This window comes from Propithecus coquereli, unplaced genomic scaffold (assembly GCF_000956105.1).
Source record: "Propithecus coquereli isolate 6110/MARCELLA unplaced genomic scaffold, Pcoq_1.0 Scaffold249, whole genome shotgun sequence".
NCBI lineage: Eukaryota > Metazoa > Chordata > Mammalia > Primates > Indriidae > Propithecus > Propithecus coquereli.
In genome coordinates, this window is record NW_012148052.1 from 4,996,446 (window position 1) to 5,013,928 (window position 17,483).

Sequence of the window (17,483 nt, forward strand, 5' to 3'; positions counted from 1 at the left end):
AAGCTTGGTTGAATGCCCACCATATTCTGGCTACTCAGGTAGCTGGCTCTAGTCCCAGGTCAGGGAATTCTGCAAGATTGGAAAAGGAGCAGATTTCTTCTAGAAGGGAGATAGGTGGGTAACTTGAACTGTCCAAACATTCTGAGTTCTCAGTCTTCTGGGTAGGGGACCACATGGGAAAGTAGGAGACATAGGTAGTGGGGGACATGGTAACACAGAACTAACCCTTCTCTCTCCTCCCCCAACAGGTTGGTTTTTGGAGTAGTCCCTGCTGACGTGGCAAAGAGATCTCCCATGTGACACTCCAGGGTGCCTTTGAGGAAGGCTCTCTCTGAGGACCTCCCTTTGAGCTGATGGAGAACTGGGCTCCCCATGCCCTCTCTGTCCCCAGCTGAGATTATGGTGGATTTGGGCTATGGCCCAGGCCTGGGCCTCCTGCTGCTGACCCAGCCCCGGAGGCGTTAGCAAGAGCCCTGTGCCATCCACCCTCCCAGAGACCACCCCTCCTCCCAGGGGCCTGGAGCTGGCGCGTGACTATGCGGCTTGGGCTGTGTGTGGTGGCCCTGGTTCTGAGCTGGATGCACCTGGCCATCGGCAGCCGTGGTATCAAGGGGAAGAGGCAGAGGCGGAGTGAGTAATGGAGCGGGCGGGGCCCCCGCTGCCCTTGGGAGTGGGAGGGGACCACTGGGACTAGGGGGCCTTCAGGAGTTTTATTCTGTGATGACCCTCGCAGATTTCCACTCTGTCTATTGCAGCTTTGTAGATTACTCGGTAGATGATCCTATTTGTGCATCACCCAGTTGGTGGATTAATTTGTTGAGATTACCCACTCTGTAGATTACTCACTTTGTCTATTTTCCCCTTTGTAGACTCCGCTTTCTAGATTAACCCCTCTCTTGTGAGGACCCAGGTTGTGGATTATGCCCTTTGACATAACACCAGCTTTGTGCGGTATCCATGGAGATGCTTCCCGGGCCGCGCCCCGGCTGGGCTCTCACCGCGCAGGAGTTCAGGGATCCTTTCTTTCAGTGGCGGCTGGAGTGCAGCCCTCAGGCCCTTTGGGCCAGGAGCTCTGCACGGTTTGGCAGTAGGCAACAGGTCCTGGGACAGGAACAGGGAAGTAGGGAGGGTCGGGAGACCCTGGGATTCAGGGAGCTGCCGCTGGGGTCAGGGGAGGCAGGCAGGCAGGAGTCTGGCCCTACCACCCTTCACACCAGAGCAGCTTCACTTTTCCCCGCTTTCAGTAGTGAGCTTCCACATAAGATGTCATTGGAAGAAAGGGTTCTCATAGCTTGAGAAGAAAAGCTAAATTCTATCATTGCACAGATGCTAAGAAAGGGGAAGAAAGAGGCCTCGGGACACACACAGTCAGTGTTGGAACTCAGGTCTCCTAATGCCTATGAGCCCAGGTTTCTTGAACACAGTGTTCGATAGAGGCTGAGAGTAACCTGTGCCCACCCCCTGGCTAGGCGCTTCTTAGCCTCTGCTTTCTGTCTCCCGTGATGGGCTGTGCGAGCAGCCGCAGCATGTGATGGACCCATGCTAGGGAGAGGGTAGGGGCCCTAGAGTCCCAAGGTCCCCTCTCTTTCGATGTCCCCCCCCCCCGCCCCGCCAAAGAGATGCCACGCCTGCAGGCAGGAAATCTCCCTGAAGTCTAGCCGGGCTACCTCTTGCTTCATGTTTCCCGTCGGGCCGAGGCCCACCAGTGAAGGCTGAAAGGCAGTGGAGTTTTGTTGGGTCTCCACGGGAGCAGCCGAGGCCAGAACTTAGCCTGGGGAGAGAAGCTCAGAGAATTGGTGAAGCTGAAAATCCCTGGCTTAACAAACAATTAGAGACGGTTAGGTTTAATCAGCAGCAAGGCCGTGATTTCCCTCCCTCTCATCTGTTGTGGCCAGTATTTTTGACTCCATGGGCCAGATGCAGTTTAGCGGTTTATAATCAGTCTCCTCTATTTCCGAAATGAGAGAGAGAGAGACAGAGAGAGAGAGAGGAACCATTCACGCTCATGCGACATGCATGAGTGGTTACGCTTACACTCATACATGCAGAGCCACACGCCCATCTAAACCAGGGGTCACAGACCTGAGTTCAAGTCTGTTGTACTCAAAAAAAAATGTACTGGCCCGGGTGTCGGAAAGGGCTTGGTCTTAGCAGCGGCCGATCTAATGCAGCAGTTTGATGTGCCCGTTTCCAGACAGCCACATCTCACAGCCTTGGCAGCATGTGAGCCAGTTCTTACCACCAAGCGATGTGAGTGACAGACGTCCTTGACCCTGAGAGTCAGGGCGGGGCGCGGTGAGGGTCCAGGATGGATGGAGGCTCAGAGAGGGATGAGGGTGTATGTTGTTAGGCAATACTTGTCACCTGATAATTATAATAATCACAGTCACAAGCTGAAATGTGATTGCATAGGGATATAGTAAGGCTGACATGAGATAATAGACGTGTATTTTTAATAAGCTTTGTAAGACATCAAGCTCTGTGTAGACTTCAGGATGCAAGTCTTTGTTATATAAACAGTGTGGACCATTTTTTTTTTTTTTTTTGCGACAGAGTCTCACTCTGTTGCCCGGGCTAGAGTGCCGTGGTGTCAGCCTAGCTCACAGCAACCTCAAACTCCTGGGCTCAAGCAATCCTCCTGCCTCAGCCTCCCGAGTAGCTGGGACTACAGGCATGTGCCACCATGCCCGGCTAATTTTTTTTTTTCTATATATATATTTAGTTGTCCAGATAATTTCTTTCTATTTTTAGTAGAGACGGGGTCTCGCTCTTGCTCAGCCTGGTCTCGAATTCCTCACCTTGAGCGATCCACCCGTCTTGGCCTCTCAGAGTGCTGGGATTACAGACGTGAGCCACCGCGCCTGGCCTCAGTGTGGACCATTTTGCCCTGGGTCTCTGGGGGCATAGGGGAGGGAAGGAGGAGGACCAAGACACCTGTGTGTGGCCGCTCCGGGCTCTGCTCAGTGTGGGAGGGCACGAGGTGGGCACAGGGCAGACTCTGGGCACAGGTGGGTTTGCTGTGCATCTGAGCCTCGGGGCTGTTGACTCTGTCTGACATCCCTTGACTGCAGGTCACTAGAGCCGCCAGAAGCCACCCAATATAACTCTGGTCCTGAGCGGTACTCCAGTTTTGAACCCAGAAATGTCCAGTCTCAGAGTCTGAGTGATGGTCTCCCTGCATGGATCGGGGAGAAGCTAAGCAAAGAACTTCTCTTTAGCTCTGAGTTGTGAAGTCCCGGGCAAGGCCGCCCCCTCCTCCCCTCCTCCCCCCACTCCTCCGCTCCATCCCCCTCGCCCTCTTCCCCCTGCTCCCCTACTCCTCCCCCTTCTCTTCCACCTTCTTTCCCTCCTCCCCTTCCCCCTTCTTCCCCCTCCTCCTTCTGCACTCCCTGAGCCCCTCCTCACTCACTAAGCCCCTGTCTTCTCATGAGCTCTCTCTCACCCCTCTGGGTGCCTTTCCCATCTGGGGTCCCTGTACCTCACCGAGCCTCATCCCCAACCATCCCTCACATGGAGCACTCCCCTCTCTGAGCCCCTTCTCTTCTCTGATTCCTGGCCCTCCATGAAGCCCCCATTCCTTCACTGAGCCCCGACTCCTCCAGAGCTGCAATCTTGATCCCGTTTTGCCCCTTCTTAGTACCCCCTCCTCCGTCTGGAGCTTCTACCCACTGCCACGCTGACCACCCTGAGTCCCTCATCCCTCACGCCCCCGGAGTCCCTCCTCCCTCATGGTCCGCTCATTCCTTGGGTCACAGAGCAAATGTTCACTAGAACCTACAGAGGCCGGCCCTGGATCACAGAGTTGAATCCTGAGGCACCTGCAAACCGGTGGGGGGCGAGACCCTTTCAACTGGTGTCACCAATGCTTTGGCAAGAGGAGTTTTTGGCAGGAGGCAACCCCGGGGGCTGGGGGAGCCCAGGGGAGCTGGGAGAAGGCATGGAGTATTTGATTAGGAAGTGGGTGCCGCTAGGAGTAGCTGGGGAAATGATTTGTCCGTGGGGTTCTGGGGGGGGGGTCCTAGGATTTTAACTGGAGAAGCTGTGCTTATAACTGTTTCATACATTGAGGATCCTTTCTATTGAAAAGAAGGTTCTGCTGCTAAAACAAAAAGCCCGATACGCATTAGGATAGAGCACCGAAAGCTGTCTGGGGCTGAGGGAAGGGTCTTGGTAGAGGTCAGATCATCACTCTCTTGGTACTTGCCAGGCCGAGGAGTGTGGACTTGGCCTGATTGAGCTCTGGGTGATGAGGGGCCACTGAGAGGTTGTAATCAGGGGTGCACAAGCTCCAGCTGCAGCAGAGGCTGAGGGGAGGTGGCAGGAGGCAAGCAACCTAGGTAAAAGGCTGTTTGGCCCAGGGGAGAAAAAGTGAAGGTCTAAACTAAGTTCCCAGTTGAGTTAAAGAACCCTGGATCTTCCCCAGAGGACACGCCCAGGGCCTGTTGAATGTGCAGCGGATGGCCCTGGGTACCAGGAAGCCACAGGGATAGACAGCTCCTGAGACAACGTGTGGCCTGAGAAGGCTCTTGCCTGGCCCTTCCTCAGTCTCCCAACTGAGGCCCCACTCCCTGTCCTCTGAGCCCCGCCAACTGAACTCAGGTCTGTCTTACCGAATCCAGTTCCTCCAAGGCTAGAGTCCACCCCAAACCAAGGTCATCTCCTTTGGGTCATGGCAAGTCTCTCCACCCACGTAGACCCTAACCCAGCCTACCCCGGGCCCCCATTTCTGTCCGACCCCAGTCCCCACACTTTAGTGAATGAAAGCTCACTGAGATCTATCCACACACCAGCCCCTTCTCGAGACTCTGTCTCACTCACCGTACCCTCAACCCGACATCCCGGGGAGCCCTGTCCCCTCATGGAGCCTTACCCCTTCACTAGGCTCCCATTCAGAAATGACAGGCTCTGCCCTCCACAGCTCTTTCTAGAGGGAGAAAAAGACACGTTAGCAGAGATGACAATATAAGGTGATGTTTACCATGATAGAGTCAAGTGCTGGGGGCAGGGGAACACAGAGAAATACTCCGTTCAGACTTTGCATGGAGGTGAGATCAGGGAAGACTTCCTGGAGGAAGTGACTTTAATTCTGAGACTTGAAGGAGTCAGTCAGCCTCAGGAGGAGGCAGAAAGTCTTCCAGGCAGAAGGACGAACTTAAGCAAAGGCACAGAGGTGTGAAATAGTGTGATGTGTCCAGAAAAACAAAAATAGTTGGATATTGCTTAGGGGTGGTGTTCAGAGATGAGGCGGGTGGGATCAGCCTGTGAAAGCTTTTTAGGCCAGGCAGGGAGCTGGGTCTTAACTCTGGAGGTGATGGACAGCCAGTGATAGAGTTTAGGGAGGGCTGTGAAAACATCAGACTTTTGGTTTACGAAAGATCCCTGGCGACGAAGAAGGTGGGAAATGGAAGAAATGAAGCCCCTGGGAGGGACCGTGAGGCAGAGCCATCCTTCAGGGAGCGGCAGGGGCTGGGCCGCCTGGAACAAGTCCTCATCCTTGCCCAAGGCTGGAGGAGGCTGGGAGCAGGGGGACCTAGGAGGGCACAGACGTGCTGGGTCAGTGAAGCAGGCTGGGAAGCAGCGGGCTTGGGAGCCAAGGGAGGGGGGGGGGGGGGGGAAGGGCAGAGCTCTGTGTGTGTGTGTGTGTGTGTGTGTGTGTGTGAAGCTGGGAAGGAGGCTCCCTCCCCAGTGAGCCCCCAGGCCCTTGCCAAGCCCACCCGCCTCCTCAGCCAGGCTTACACCCCTCCGAGGCTGCCTCCCCTGAACGCCACCTCTTATGACAGGCAAGCAGCAGGGGGAAGCTTCTTTCATCCCTGTCCTCGCATCCCCATCCAGCCATGCCCTTCCATGGCCCTTTCCTCCCCACTAGAATACCTGAAGCCCTATTTCCCATTTGGTGGACACTCTGGGATGGTCAGGGCCTTGGAGCCTTTGCACGGGCTGTTCCTCCCGTGTGGCACCCCCGTCCCCCAGGCTGCGGGGACGGGAGTGTGCTCTGCCACTCCTCTGCACCCATTCTGCAGCGTGTGGGTGGCCCTGCTTCCCTCCTCCCTGGGTGGGCCTTTGTGGCTATACCTCCACGGCCCAGCTCCTAGCACTTTTGGGCACCTGTGAGGTGGACAGCAAACATCTGTATGAATGAGCATTGGTTTTCCCCTTTGAATCATTAGGCATCCCCCAAACACGAGCCATCTTCCTCGGACTCTCCATTCAAGGCCATATTCCCACTGTCAAGCCCCCTCCCCCAGCTCTCCACCTGCTCATTGCCTCGCTGAGCTCAGAGCACCTTTGGTCTTTGTCCCCTGATTGACCTCCCTTTCCTCCTGACCCCTGCCCGTCCCTGAGCTGCTATCCCCCTCTCAGCCCCCAGCCCTCATGGAGCTCAGCGGCCCAGTCCCTTGTCCCTGAGTCTGGCCTCTGGTCCCTCACCCCGACCAAGGCCAAGCTCACCCCTGAGCTCTGCACAGTGGCCCTGCCGTGTCCTCCCCTCCTGGGTCTTACTCCATCAGTCCCCCGCCACTGAGCCTCGGAATCACATTCCCACCCCAGCTGTCTCCTCTGGGGCTCTCTTTGTGCTCTCTGGTTTTCTTCTCTGTCCCTCTCCTTGCTTTGTTGCCACCTCCTTCCCTTCCACTTGCCCTCGGCGCACTCTGGTTTGCCCTGGTCCCCACCTTTCCACCCAACCTGCCCTTCTCAAGGTCACCCTATCAGTGGCCGCTATTCACAGAGTCTCGTAGGTTTGCTTCAGAGCTCGCCAGCCTCGGCCTCCTCCCAGCCCCAGCCCCTGAAGATCTCTCCCTTTGGGTGTGGCTCCTGTCACCTCTCCCTCTCAGTCTCTCCGAGGGTCCTTCTCTGCTTCCTTCCTCGGCCCCCTCCCTCTGCTTAGCTGTTGGGAGCCGGTGTTGCCCAGGGCTCAGCCTCTTCCCGGGGCTGCCCATTCCGTGGTCTAACCAGCAGTGACAGCCCGCCCAGACTGCCCCCCGGTTCTCTCCTCCCCTCCAGCTTCTGCAAAGAGGCAGCGCTGCTTCCTCCCTCTACCTCCTCAGCTGCCTTTCACTCCTAGAACACTGCCCTCTGCGTCCATCCCCGCCGCCCACGACCTGTAGGGTGCCAGTTCCCTATGTGACATCCCTATATGGCAGCAGTTGGCGCGTTGATGCCTCCCTCTTTGGTTGAGTGTGTTCTTCTCTTGGCTTCCACGAAGTGATATGATCCTCTGTGTCCCCTGCCAAGGCCTTTTTCTGTCCTCCTCTTAAATGTCTAATTCTTCCTCTCAGTTTCTGGACCCACTCTTTTTGCCGTCATGGGCCTGCAGGCCTTTGATGACAGTTTTCACATTCAGGACTCCACGTCTCAATCTCCAGGCAAAATATTTCTCTTGAGTTCCAGACCCCAAGTGTTCCACTGCCCAATAGACACCTTCCCCTGGATGTCCCACAGGAACCGCAAACCTGACACGTTTAACACTTGGCAACTCATCATCCCCCCACCCAAGCCCACTCCTCCTCCTGTGGTCCCTCTCTCAGGGAAGGGCCGACGCCACCCTGTTACACAGCCCAGCTTCTTGGAGTCACCGTGACTTGTGCTTGTCCCCGTCTGCCACCCCACATCCAGTCCATCCCCTTGTCTTGCTGTCCCTGCCTCCTGGCTGTCGCATGTGCCTGCTCCTTCCCTCCTCTTGGCTCAGCCTGAGCTGTCCTGACCTGGATTTGTACCCTGGGAGTCATCCCGCCTGCACCTCTGCCCTCCTACAAACCACGCTCCACTCTATGAGTGATCTTTCTAGAATGCGATCCTGACCCCTCTCTTACTGTAAACCCCCCAGCGATCCCCCTTTGCCTTCAGGATAGTGTGTGGCCTCCTTCATCCGGGCCGAAGACCCTTCCTTGTCCAGCCCCTGCTTCCCTCCCCAGGCTCCTGTCTGATCTCTGGCCCCACGCTCCTGCCGTGCTGCGCCGATCCCAGGTCCCCCGTGCGCCACACCTTCTCTGCCGTGTCACTGATAGTGCTGAAGGAAAATGCACACAGACAACGGCTCATGGTTGAATGGGGGGTGGGCATCGGGATTCTGAGAAGGCGCCTTTTGCAATCTGTCCTCAGCAAAGGTGACGACAAAGGAATAAAGGAAGATGGCAACATAGCGAGAAAGGGCTGCGCATGGCACACCCGGGTCACTGAGTCACTGAAACCAAGGCACAGACCTGGAGGGAGTATTCATTTCAACAATGAATTAAATAAAAACAGTGAGGGATAGAGGATTCAATACCTTTGAAGTGGAAAATGGTACCTAAAATCTATAATGATTTAGTAATTTGTGGTACAGCTGAATAAAGGCCCAAAGTAGAAGAAAAATAACCCCAAGGAGACTCCCTTATAAGCTCCAACACAGCATTTGAAGTACTTTTGCTAATACGATGACTATACCAACAAGAACAGTAGTCATTTTTTTTTTTTTTTGAGACAGAGTCTCACTCTGTTGCCCTGGCTAGAGTGAGTGCTGTGGCGTCAGCCTAGCTCACAGCAACCTCAAACTCCTGGGCTCAAGCGATCCTCCTGCCTCAGCCTCCCGAGTAGCTGGGACTACAGGCATGCGCCACCATGCCCGGCTAATTTTTTCTATGTATTTTTAGTTGTCTGATTAATTTCTTTCTATTTTTTTTTTAGTAGAGATGGGGTCTCGCTCTTGCTCAGGCTGGTTTCGAACTCCTGAGCTCAAACAATCTGCCCGCCTCGGCCTCCCAGAGTACTAGGATTACAGGCATGAGCCACCATGCCCGGCCAGTAATTTTTAAATTTATTGATTAATAGCAACATTGACTCTATAGAAATTCCTTGTTTTTTTTGAGACAGAGTCTCACTCTGTTGCTCAGGCTAGAGTGCAGTGGTGTAATCATAGCGCACTACAACCTCAAACTCCTGGGCTCAAGCCATCCTCCTGCCTCAGCCTCCCGAGTAGCTGGGACTACAGGCACATGCCACCAAGCCCGACTAATTTTTTAATTTTTTGTAGAGACAGGGGTCTCACTATGTTGCCCAGGCTGGTCTTAAACTCCTGGCCAAAAGCGATCCTCTTGCCTCAGCCTCCCAAAGTGCTGGGATTACAGGTGTCTGCCGCTGCGCCTGACCATAAATCCCATACTTAAAAAAAATGAGTCTAACCGTACTTTCAGTTTCCATGCAACCTTGTATCGTTCTACCCTGGCCTTCTTATACTTTGTTCCCTCTGCCTGAAACACATACTGGCTGAGAAATGTTGTTCAAGTCATTTAACCTCTTCATTCCCTCATCTGTAAAAATGAGGACAATAAAATTAAACATAACAATAACAATAGTACCTACCTTGTGGGTTGTTGTAAGACTTGCATGAGTTATACTTGTCAAACACTGAGATCAGAGCCTGCCACAGAATAAGTGCTTGACAGGTTTTTTTTTGAGACAGAGTCTTGCTCTGTCACCTGGGCTAGAGTGCCATGGCGTCAGCCTAGCTCACAGCATCCTGCCTTAGCCTTCCGAGTAGCTGGGACTACAGGCACTTGCCATCACGCCCAACTAATTTTTTGTTTCTATTTTTAGTTGCCAGCTAACTTTTTTCTATTTTTAGTAGAGACGGAGTCTGACTCTTGCTTAGGCTGGTCTCGAACTCCTGCCTTCAAGCTATCCTCCCGCCTCAGCCTCCCAGAGTGCTAGGATTACAGGCGTGAGCCACCCCCCTGGCCTGCTTGACAGTTAGTAATACCCTGCCACCGTTGTGGTCATTACTGTGTCGTCGTGATGATTGCTGTGTTTGTTATCGCCCTCCCGCCTACTACTGCTCACCTTCCTAGCTCTTACACGTTCTCCTGTTCTGGAAGCAGGAATCATTCCTGGAGCGTAGACTCTCCCCTCCCCCAGCAGCCCTCCAGAGTGAACATCCTTATCTTCCTTTTGCAGGGGTGGAAGGGGAGGTGCACAGGATTCGGTGTTTTTCCCAGGCTCCCAGACTAGGAAATTGGCTCGAGGTCCCCCGACCCTGAAGCCTGAGCTCTGGGTCCGCTATGCTGCGCCGTCTCCTGCCATCTCTGTGCTGATGTTCGCAGCGCTCTGTCTGCAGCCTGTGTCTGCAGCTCCTCGCTGCGTAGCTCCACCTCAGTGGCTCATAACTATTTTCCTTCCTCTCCTTCCCTCTCAATGTGCTTCTCTTCTCATGGGCCTCTTTTCATGTCTGGCCTCATGGTTCACCCACATGCTAGGCCGAACGCCTGGGAATCACCCCAGCCTCCTCCCCGCTCCCCTGCGCCTTGTAGCCACTACGGCCAGCCGACGGCGTTCCTCGAGCATCTCTCACATCTGTCTTTCTCCCTCCATCTCCACTGAACAGAGCGTTAAGACTTTCTCGCCTTTCTCATCTGGATGATCTTGTCGGCTTCCTCCCAAACAGTCCTTCCGTCCCTGATCTGCACTCCGGCTGCCAGAGGAATCTTTCCAACATGGAAATTGGACCAGGTCTCACCCCTGCTTAAAAATCTCCAGTGGTTCCCTGCTGTCAAAACAGCTCTGAAAAGGTCCCAAGGAAAGCTCTGCAAAACAAGTGTTCTGTGGCCAAAATGTTTGGGAAATGCAGCTCACTCTGTTCCTCCTTAAAGAGTCACTCTACACAGAAACGTAATAAAGGTTACAAGAAGCCCGTGGTCAAGAATCTTGCTTAGATTTGTTTGAGCCACCGGCTCCTGGTCTCACCTGATACAGTAGCCTTTTCTCCACATTATTAACGTGTGGGGAATCATGCTCTGATGAACACTCTTTGGGAAGTGTCACCTGGCAGGATCAGGTTCAAGTTCTTTATCATGATACGATATAAAGAAGGGACACCTTATCTTCCCGCATTCCCCTCCCATTCTTACCTCCACCCCAAGTTATCTGCATCTCCCCCTTTCGGGGAGTTTTATACCTCGGTGGGGCTGTTCCTTGACAGCCCCTGTCTCTAATTCCTAAAGGACAAATCTCTAGTAATGCTCTAAGAGTTAGCCCCAGGGGCACCTCCTTTGTGAATCTGTTCACTCCTTCTTTGTGGGTCCACGACGGCATGGCTTGTGGTTGTCAGCTTTTATCTGTTGGTGGGTCTGTCTGCTCCGCTGAAGGATGAGTTCCTCTGCAAGAGTGGCCGGCTCTATCTTCAGGGCCCACACTGCACGTGGCGCACGGCGGGGGCTGGGGCAATGCGGGCTGACCAGGGAATGAGGGAATGCGATCGAAGGTCTGAGGCTTGGTGCTGGGATGGAAGATCATGCCGCCTCAAAGGGTGGTTCCAAGCCGGGGATTCTCAGCCTTGGTGCCATTGACATTTTGGACCAAATAATTCTTTGCTGTGCCCTATGCGTTGTAGGATACTTAGCATCCCGGCCTCTACCCACTTAATGCCAGTAGCAACCCCTCTCCCCAGGTGTGACAATCGGAAGTGTCTCTAGACATTGCCGAATGTCCCCTGGGTAGGAGCAAAATCATCCCTGGTTGAGACCACTGTTCTAGACATAGGTTATTCCACTTGTCTTTCTGTTACTGGGCAGATGGTCCTTTTCTCGGTTTAACTCTGTATCCTTCTTGTCCTTAAAACTTTCTCAAGGATTTAAAAAAAAAACAAAAAACACCTCTCTCCATGCCTGAGGCTGAATTTTTCTTGCTCTGGGGAAGGTAGGGGTAAGTTCCAGGAAGGGTGCAGCTTCAGTTGCTTCCCTGGGGATGGTGAAGCCAGCCTAGAGGGTGAGCTTGTGTCGTGCCTGGGGCTAGGGAGGCACGTGGGACCCCTGGGCGCTTTGCTCCAGGCGTCTGTGCTAGTTCCCTGGAGAGAAGACACTGGGGACGTTTATCAAGCAGCCTTGCAGAGAGCTGCCAGCCTGGCCCGTGCTTTCCAAAAGCACATTCCTTTGGTGGATGGAAACTCCAGTCTATTCATGTCCCGTTCTTGTGGGAGCCTGGAAAGACGGGGTCTCTTCTCCCGCCGCCTTCTCACCCTGGTTCCACCCTTGCAGTCAGTGCCGAGGGGAGCCAGGCCTGTGCCAAAGGCTGTGAGCTCTGCTCAGAGGTCAACGGCTGCCTCAAGTGCTCGCCCAAGCTGTTCATCCTGCTGGAGAGGAACGACATCCGCCAGGTGGGCGTCTGCCTGCCGTCCTGCCCGCCTGGCTACTTCGACGCCCGCAACCCCGACATGAACAAATGCATAAGTGAGTTGTGGGCAGGGCTGCAGGGGGCCCAGACTCTACACTGGGGGGGTGCTTTGAGCCATTGGTGGTGGATGAAAGGAGTTGAGGGGGCGCCGAGGGGAGGAGAGAGGCTCCCTATTCGAGTATCCACTGCCAGCCAGGCATCTACCACCCACGCTTCCAACCCAGTGTGTCCATTCCAGAAACCCGGCTCCTCCCTCCACACCTGCACCTACCTGTACTCCCGCAGGTCACTGTCTCATGTCCCAACCCATCGCCCAAGCCACAGACCTCGCTTGTGCTGCCACCTCATCCATCCAGTCACCAGATCCTGCCCACTCATCTCCTTTCTGTCCTCACTGCTGCTGTCTTTCCCAGGTTCCTGTCGCCTCTCTCCTGGACCATTGCAATAGCCTTTTTTGGGGAAACAGAGTCTCACTCTCTTGCCCCAGGTAGAGTGCAATGGCATCATTGTAGCTCACTGCAACCTCAAATGCCTGGGCTCAAGCCATCCTCTGGCCTCAGCCTCTGGAGTAGCTGGGACTACAGGCATGCACCATGATGCCTGGCTAATTTTTCTGTTCTTAGTAGAGATGGGGTCTTGCTCTTGCTCAGACTTGATCTCGAACTCCTGACCTCAAGTGATCCTTCTGTCTTGGCCTCCCAGAATGCTAGGATTACAGGTGTGAGCCACCACGTGCAGCCTGCAATAAACTTTTCAACTGTCCTCCAGCCCTTATCTGGTTCCCTGCAACTCGCCTGCTGCACTGCAGCCGAAAGATGCTTCTGAGACACACAACCTGCCCCATCACACTTCTTGAAAACCACTGTTGGCTCCACGCTGCAGGGAAATGCACCCCCTGTCAGCACGCTCTCCCGCCCTCCTCTCCCCCGGTCTTCTGGCTCTGCGTTTCCATGCCAGCTACAGTCCCACGTGCTCCGAGGCACGTGCTACCATATCTCCATCCCATCTCTGTAGCCGCAGCTGTGACACACTGGGGGACACCCAGTGAACACACTTGGGGGAACAATGGCAACGCTCCCACCCATTTTTTCAGCACCTTGCAGTTCAGAGTGCATTTCCAGATCTCATATCGGTTGAGTCTCGCGACGATCTTTGGAGGGAGACAGGACAAAAGTGATGGTGTCCTTTTTAGAGCTAATAACATGAAGGCCCAAAGGGGAGAGACTGGCCCAGGGTTAGCAGACCGCATTCTGATCTCGGCTCTGCTGCTCCGTCACTGTGTGACCTTGGGCATGTCTCAACCTCTCAACACCCCATCTTTACAAAGGGAATACGTGTTTTTACCCCCTAGGGCTGTTGTGAGATGCACATGGGTCTGGCACTCGATAAGTGGTAGCTGCTGTTGTTCTTATTTTCCTTCTTATTTTGCTGGCAACCAAAGCCGGGAATCAGAGAGTCCGGGAGGGAAGCGGGGGGTGAGACTGAGATAAAGTCACAGAGGCCAGGAGGCACAGAGGAGGGTGGGGAGCTTGTGCGGATGGAGGGGACCCTGGAGCTGCCCTGCTGGTGCTCAGGGCATTTGGGGTTGGGAGCTCCTGGCTGTGTCGGCTCCTGGGAAACTGGCGGCCTGGGCTTGAGGTGCCAGAGACCGGGAGGGAGTCAGCCCTGCCCACACTCTGGAAAGGGAGAGGTTGTGAAAGACCCTGCCTGCTTCCAGCCAAGCCCCGCGCGGCTCACCCTCCCTCATCCCCCCAGAGGAGAGAATAGTAGGAGGGAACCAGGGAGGGACCCAGGAGTCCAACCAAGGTGGTTCCTGGAACTCAGCCTTGCACAGGGAGAGGAATTTGCCCTGGGATTGCTCCCACTCCTCCGAGCAGATTCCTTCGGCCCTAGGCAGGAGGAGAAGACCAGGGTTTGGGATGTCGTGGGTGCCCAGCAGTGGGAGAAGACGGGACCACACGGCCACTCTCTGGGGGTCATTCGATCTCAGCTTGACTCTGACTACGGTGGCCCTTAGGATGCCATGAGATGCTCCTCTCCCACCCCACCAAGCCCTGAGGGCCTCACCCCCTCCTCTCTGGGGCCTAACCTTGGGTTCCAGGGCCTGAGACCGGGTTCGGGTTGGGTTGGCCGATGGCAACAAGAGTCCCTAGCTGGCCTCAAGGGCCACTTCAGCCCCTCCCCCGGCCTCCCCTCCCACACCCCCTCCGCAGTCAACACTGCCCCTCCGTGGGGGTGGGTGTGGATGGGAGGGCACTGGGGCTGGGGAGGGGAAGGGAAGTGTCCGCCCCAGGCTGGGCCAGAGGCCCCGATCTGTTCTGTCCTCAGAATGCAAGATTGAGCACTGCGAGGCCTGCTTCAGCCACAACTTCTGCACCAAGTGTAAGGAGGGCTTGTACCTGCACAAGGGCCGCTGCTACTCGGCCTGTCCTGAGGGCTCCTCGGCTGCCAGTGGCACCATGGAGTGCAGCAGTCCTGGTAAGCTGTGGCGGGCACCACAGGAAGAGGGTCCAGGGCCCCTGGAGGAGGGGCAGGGTGGGGTCTGCCGGGGAGCGTGTGGCCGGGGCACTGTGCCAGGAGAGCGGACCCCACCACCTCCTTCTGGGGTTTCTCTGAGGACTTTTCTGCCCTCTGGACTGAAGCTGCCTTTGTCTTGAGGCCCAGGCACAGGGCAGGTGGGGGAGGCTCCCCCCGGGCTATTCTGGGCCCTGGGCAGAGATGTCACCCCCTCCTCCTCTTCCTCTCCCCTCTCTTGCTGCCAGCACAATGTGAAATGAGCGAGTGGTCCCCATGGGGTCCCTGCTCCAAGAAGAAGAAGCTCTGTGGTTTCCGGAGGGGCTCTGAGGAGCGGACACGCAGGGTGCTCCATGCCCCTGGCGGAGACCACGCCACCTGCTCCGACACCAAGGAGACCCGGAGGTGCACAGTGCGGAGGGTGCCGTGCCCTGACGGTGAGCTGCAGCCTCTGCTTCCCTGGGGCCCGGGCTCAGGCACCAGCCACGGCAGGTCCCGTCACCTCTGCTCAGGAGAGGGCCTCAGGGCAAGGCCAGACAGTGTCAACTTGAGACTCGTGCCCCCATGCTGTTCCAGCCAGGTGCCATGGCCTGGCAGAGGGGTGCCCCAGAACTCTGTGTGGGGGGGGGCTGTAAGCTCTGTGGCCAGTATCCCTCCAGTTTCCTCATTTCTCCTGAGCCAGTGGCTGTTCATGCTAGAGGGGCCCCCAGAGGTCAGATGTGGGGTTGGAAAGGGGCATTAAGATCCAGAGAGGTGTACCGATTCCACCAAGGTCACACAGCCTGCAGTTGGCAGTGAGACGGTTGCTGCTTAGTTGCCTGGCCCCAGAGGCAGCCAATGGGGGCCAGGGTCTGGGGGGCTGTCCTGTCTCTCCTGAGGGCTGCACCGAACACCTGGGCAGTACTCTTGGTGCACTGGCATCCAAGGTCTGAGGAGGCCACAGGGAAGAGGATGGCGTCCAGTGTGCATTAAGGGTTGGAGGGTGGCAAGGCCCTTGGGACCCCCCTCAGTGCCCATGCTGCAGAGTCCTCTGAAGTGGCTGCTGGTCAGAGGAGGCCTCCAGGTGACCCGACAGCATCCCCAGGCCTCCTTCCTGCCTCGCCCCCCCAGCTTCCTCACAGTCCCCTCCCAGGGCCCTTGACCAGGCCCAGGGCCTCCCTGCACATCCCTGGTTGACTCTTCCTGCTGTTGGGGCTGTTGCAGGGCAGAAGAGGAGGAAGGGAGGCCAGGGCCGACGCGACAACGCCAGCAGGAACCTGGCCAGGAAGGAGAGCAAGGAGGCGGGCACTGGCTCTCGGAGACGCAAGGGGCAGCAACAGCAGCAGCAGCAGCAGCAGCAAGGGACGGTGGGGCCACTGACGTCTGTGGGGCCCACCTAGGGACATGGTCCAGCCTCCAGGCCCATGCAGAAGGAGTCCAGCGCTGCTCTGGGTGATGAAAGCTTTCCTGAACTGGAGCGTCGGGGGGCAACGCGCACACACACTCCATCCATCCATGCACACACACACACACACACACACACACACACTCCCCATGTCCACATATGCAACCATACATACACGCACACGTGGGATGTGTGTACACACACACATACGCACACACAACTGAAGCCACCAGAAGACACTTCCATCCCTCGGGCCCAGCAGTACCTGCTTGGTTTACAAAGCTCCCAGCGGACATGTCAGAGAGAATGTTTCCCGGCATCCGAGCGGAGTGGAGCCTTCTGGCGGAGCTGCTGGGATTGGACCTGCGGGTGTGGCAGATGCCAAAGCTTGAGGACTGCTGGGGCCCCGGGGGGAGAAGTCTTCTTCCTACCCTGTTCGGCACTCCCAGCTGCGTGACTTTATCGTTGGAGAGTCCTGTTACGCATCCATGGTACTTACCAGGGCTGACCTAACTCTGAAAACAGCTTAAAGGTTTATTTCAAATTAAAGACAAAATCAACGACAGCAGTAGCCACAAGCACCACGTTCCTTTTCAGGGTGCGAGGATTGGTGAGGTACGGACAGGAGCAAGAAGGGACAGGGCTGAATTTCCAGAAACCACTCACAGCCTCCGCAACAGAGGCTGCACAGCAGGAAGAAAACGTCGGGGCTACTCTAAGGGCCATAAACAGGTTCTCCACATCCTCGTTACTCAGAGGGTGGTCTGTGGACCAGCAGCAATGTTGTCACTGGGCAGCTTGTTGGGAGTGGGTATCTTGGGTCGCATCCCAGAGCTGAGGAGCCAGCATCTGCATTTTAACAAGATCCTAGATGACTGGCATGTACACTTAAGTTTGAGAAGTGCTGCTCTAATTACCCCTAAGGATGGAACAAAGGGCCCCGGCTAGCTTGCAGCAGGAGGGATTGTGGTCAGCTATAAAGGAGGACTTCCAGTCAGGGAAAGGCAGAATCTGTATACTGAAGGCTACGGTGGCCCTCCTAGGGAAGGGAGTGCATAGGCTCTCTGAGACAGTTGGCTGGCGACAGTCCTGCCCAAAGGCAGGGCTGTGGATAGAATGACTTCTTGTAGCGTTCTGAAGTGTGTACCAGGCTCTGGGCTAGGTGTTTGGCTTCCAGTGGGGAGCCAGACAGACACACGCCTTGCTTTCATGGAGCTTCGAGGTTGGTGGGGAAGACAGACAGGCATCAAGCAATCACGCGAAGAAATATGTAATTACAAAAGGTTGGAGTCAAGGGCGAGCAACCACTGGCACATACACGTAGCTGTGAAAGTGAATAAAATGGTATAAAAATAAAAGACTTTATCTCAGGGAGGCGTGATATTTAAGCCAAATTCTGAAGGATGAAGAAGGATTTAAGACAAAGACTGGCGCTGTCCAATAGAAA

At 55.5% G+C, this 17,483-nt stretch overlaps 1 protein-coding gene across 1 annotated transcript; it reads left to right on the top strand.

Annotated features, from left to right (window-relative positions):
- The first annotated feature begins 536 nt into the window (after positions 1 to 536).
- Positions 537 to 16,031, top strand: RSPO1 (R-spondin 1). The gene is made up of 5 exons (XM_012646700.1): positions 537 to 630; positions 12,003 to 12,194; positions 14,467 to 14,616; positions 14,901 to 15,089; positions 15,856 to 16,031. Exons 1-5 carry the CDS (start codon positions 537 to 539, stop codon positions 16,029 to 16,031), a joined length of 801 nt encoding a protein of 266 aa, XP_012502154.1.
- The last annotated feature ends 1,452 nt before the right edge of the window (positions 16,032 to 17,483 follow it).

Coding starts and splice junctions, on each gene's coding strand:
- RSPO1 (XM_012646700.1), top strand. CDS start 537: ATGCGGCTTGGGCTGTGTGTGGTGGCCCTGGTTCTGAGCTGGATGCAC. Junction 12,195..14,466: donor CGACATGAACAAATGCATAA/GTGAGTTGTGGG, acceptor TTCTGTCCTCAG/AATGCAAGATTGAGCACTGC. Junction 15,090..15,855: donor GAGGGTGCCGTGCCCTGACG/GTGAGCTGCAGC, acceptor GGGCTGTTGCAG/GGCAGAAGAGGAGGAAGGGA.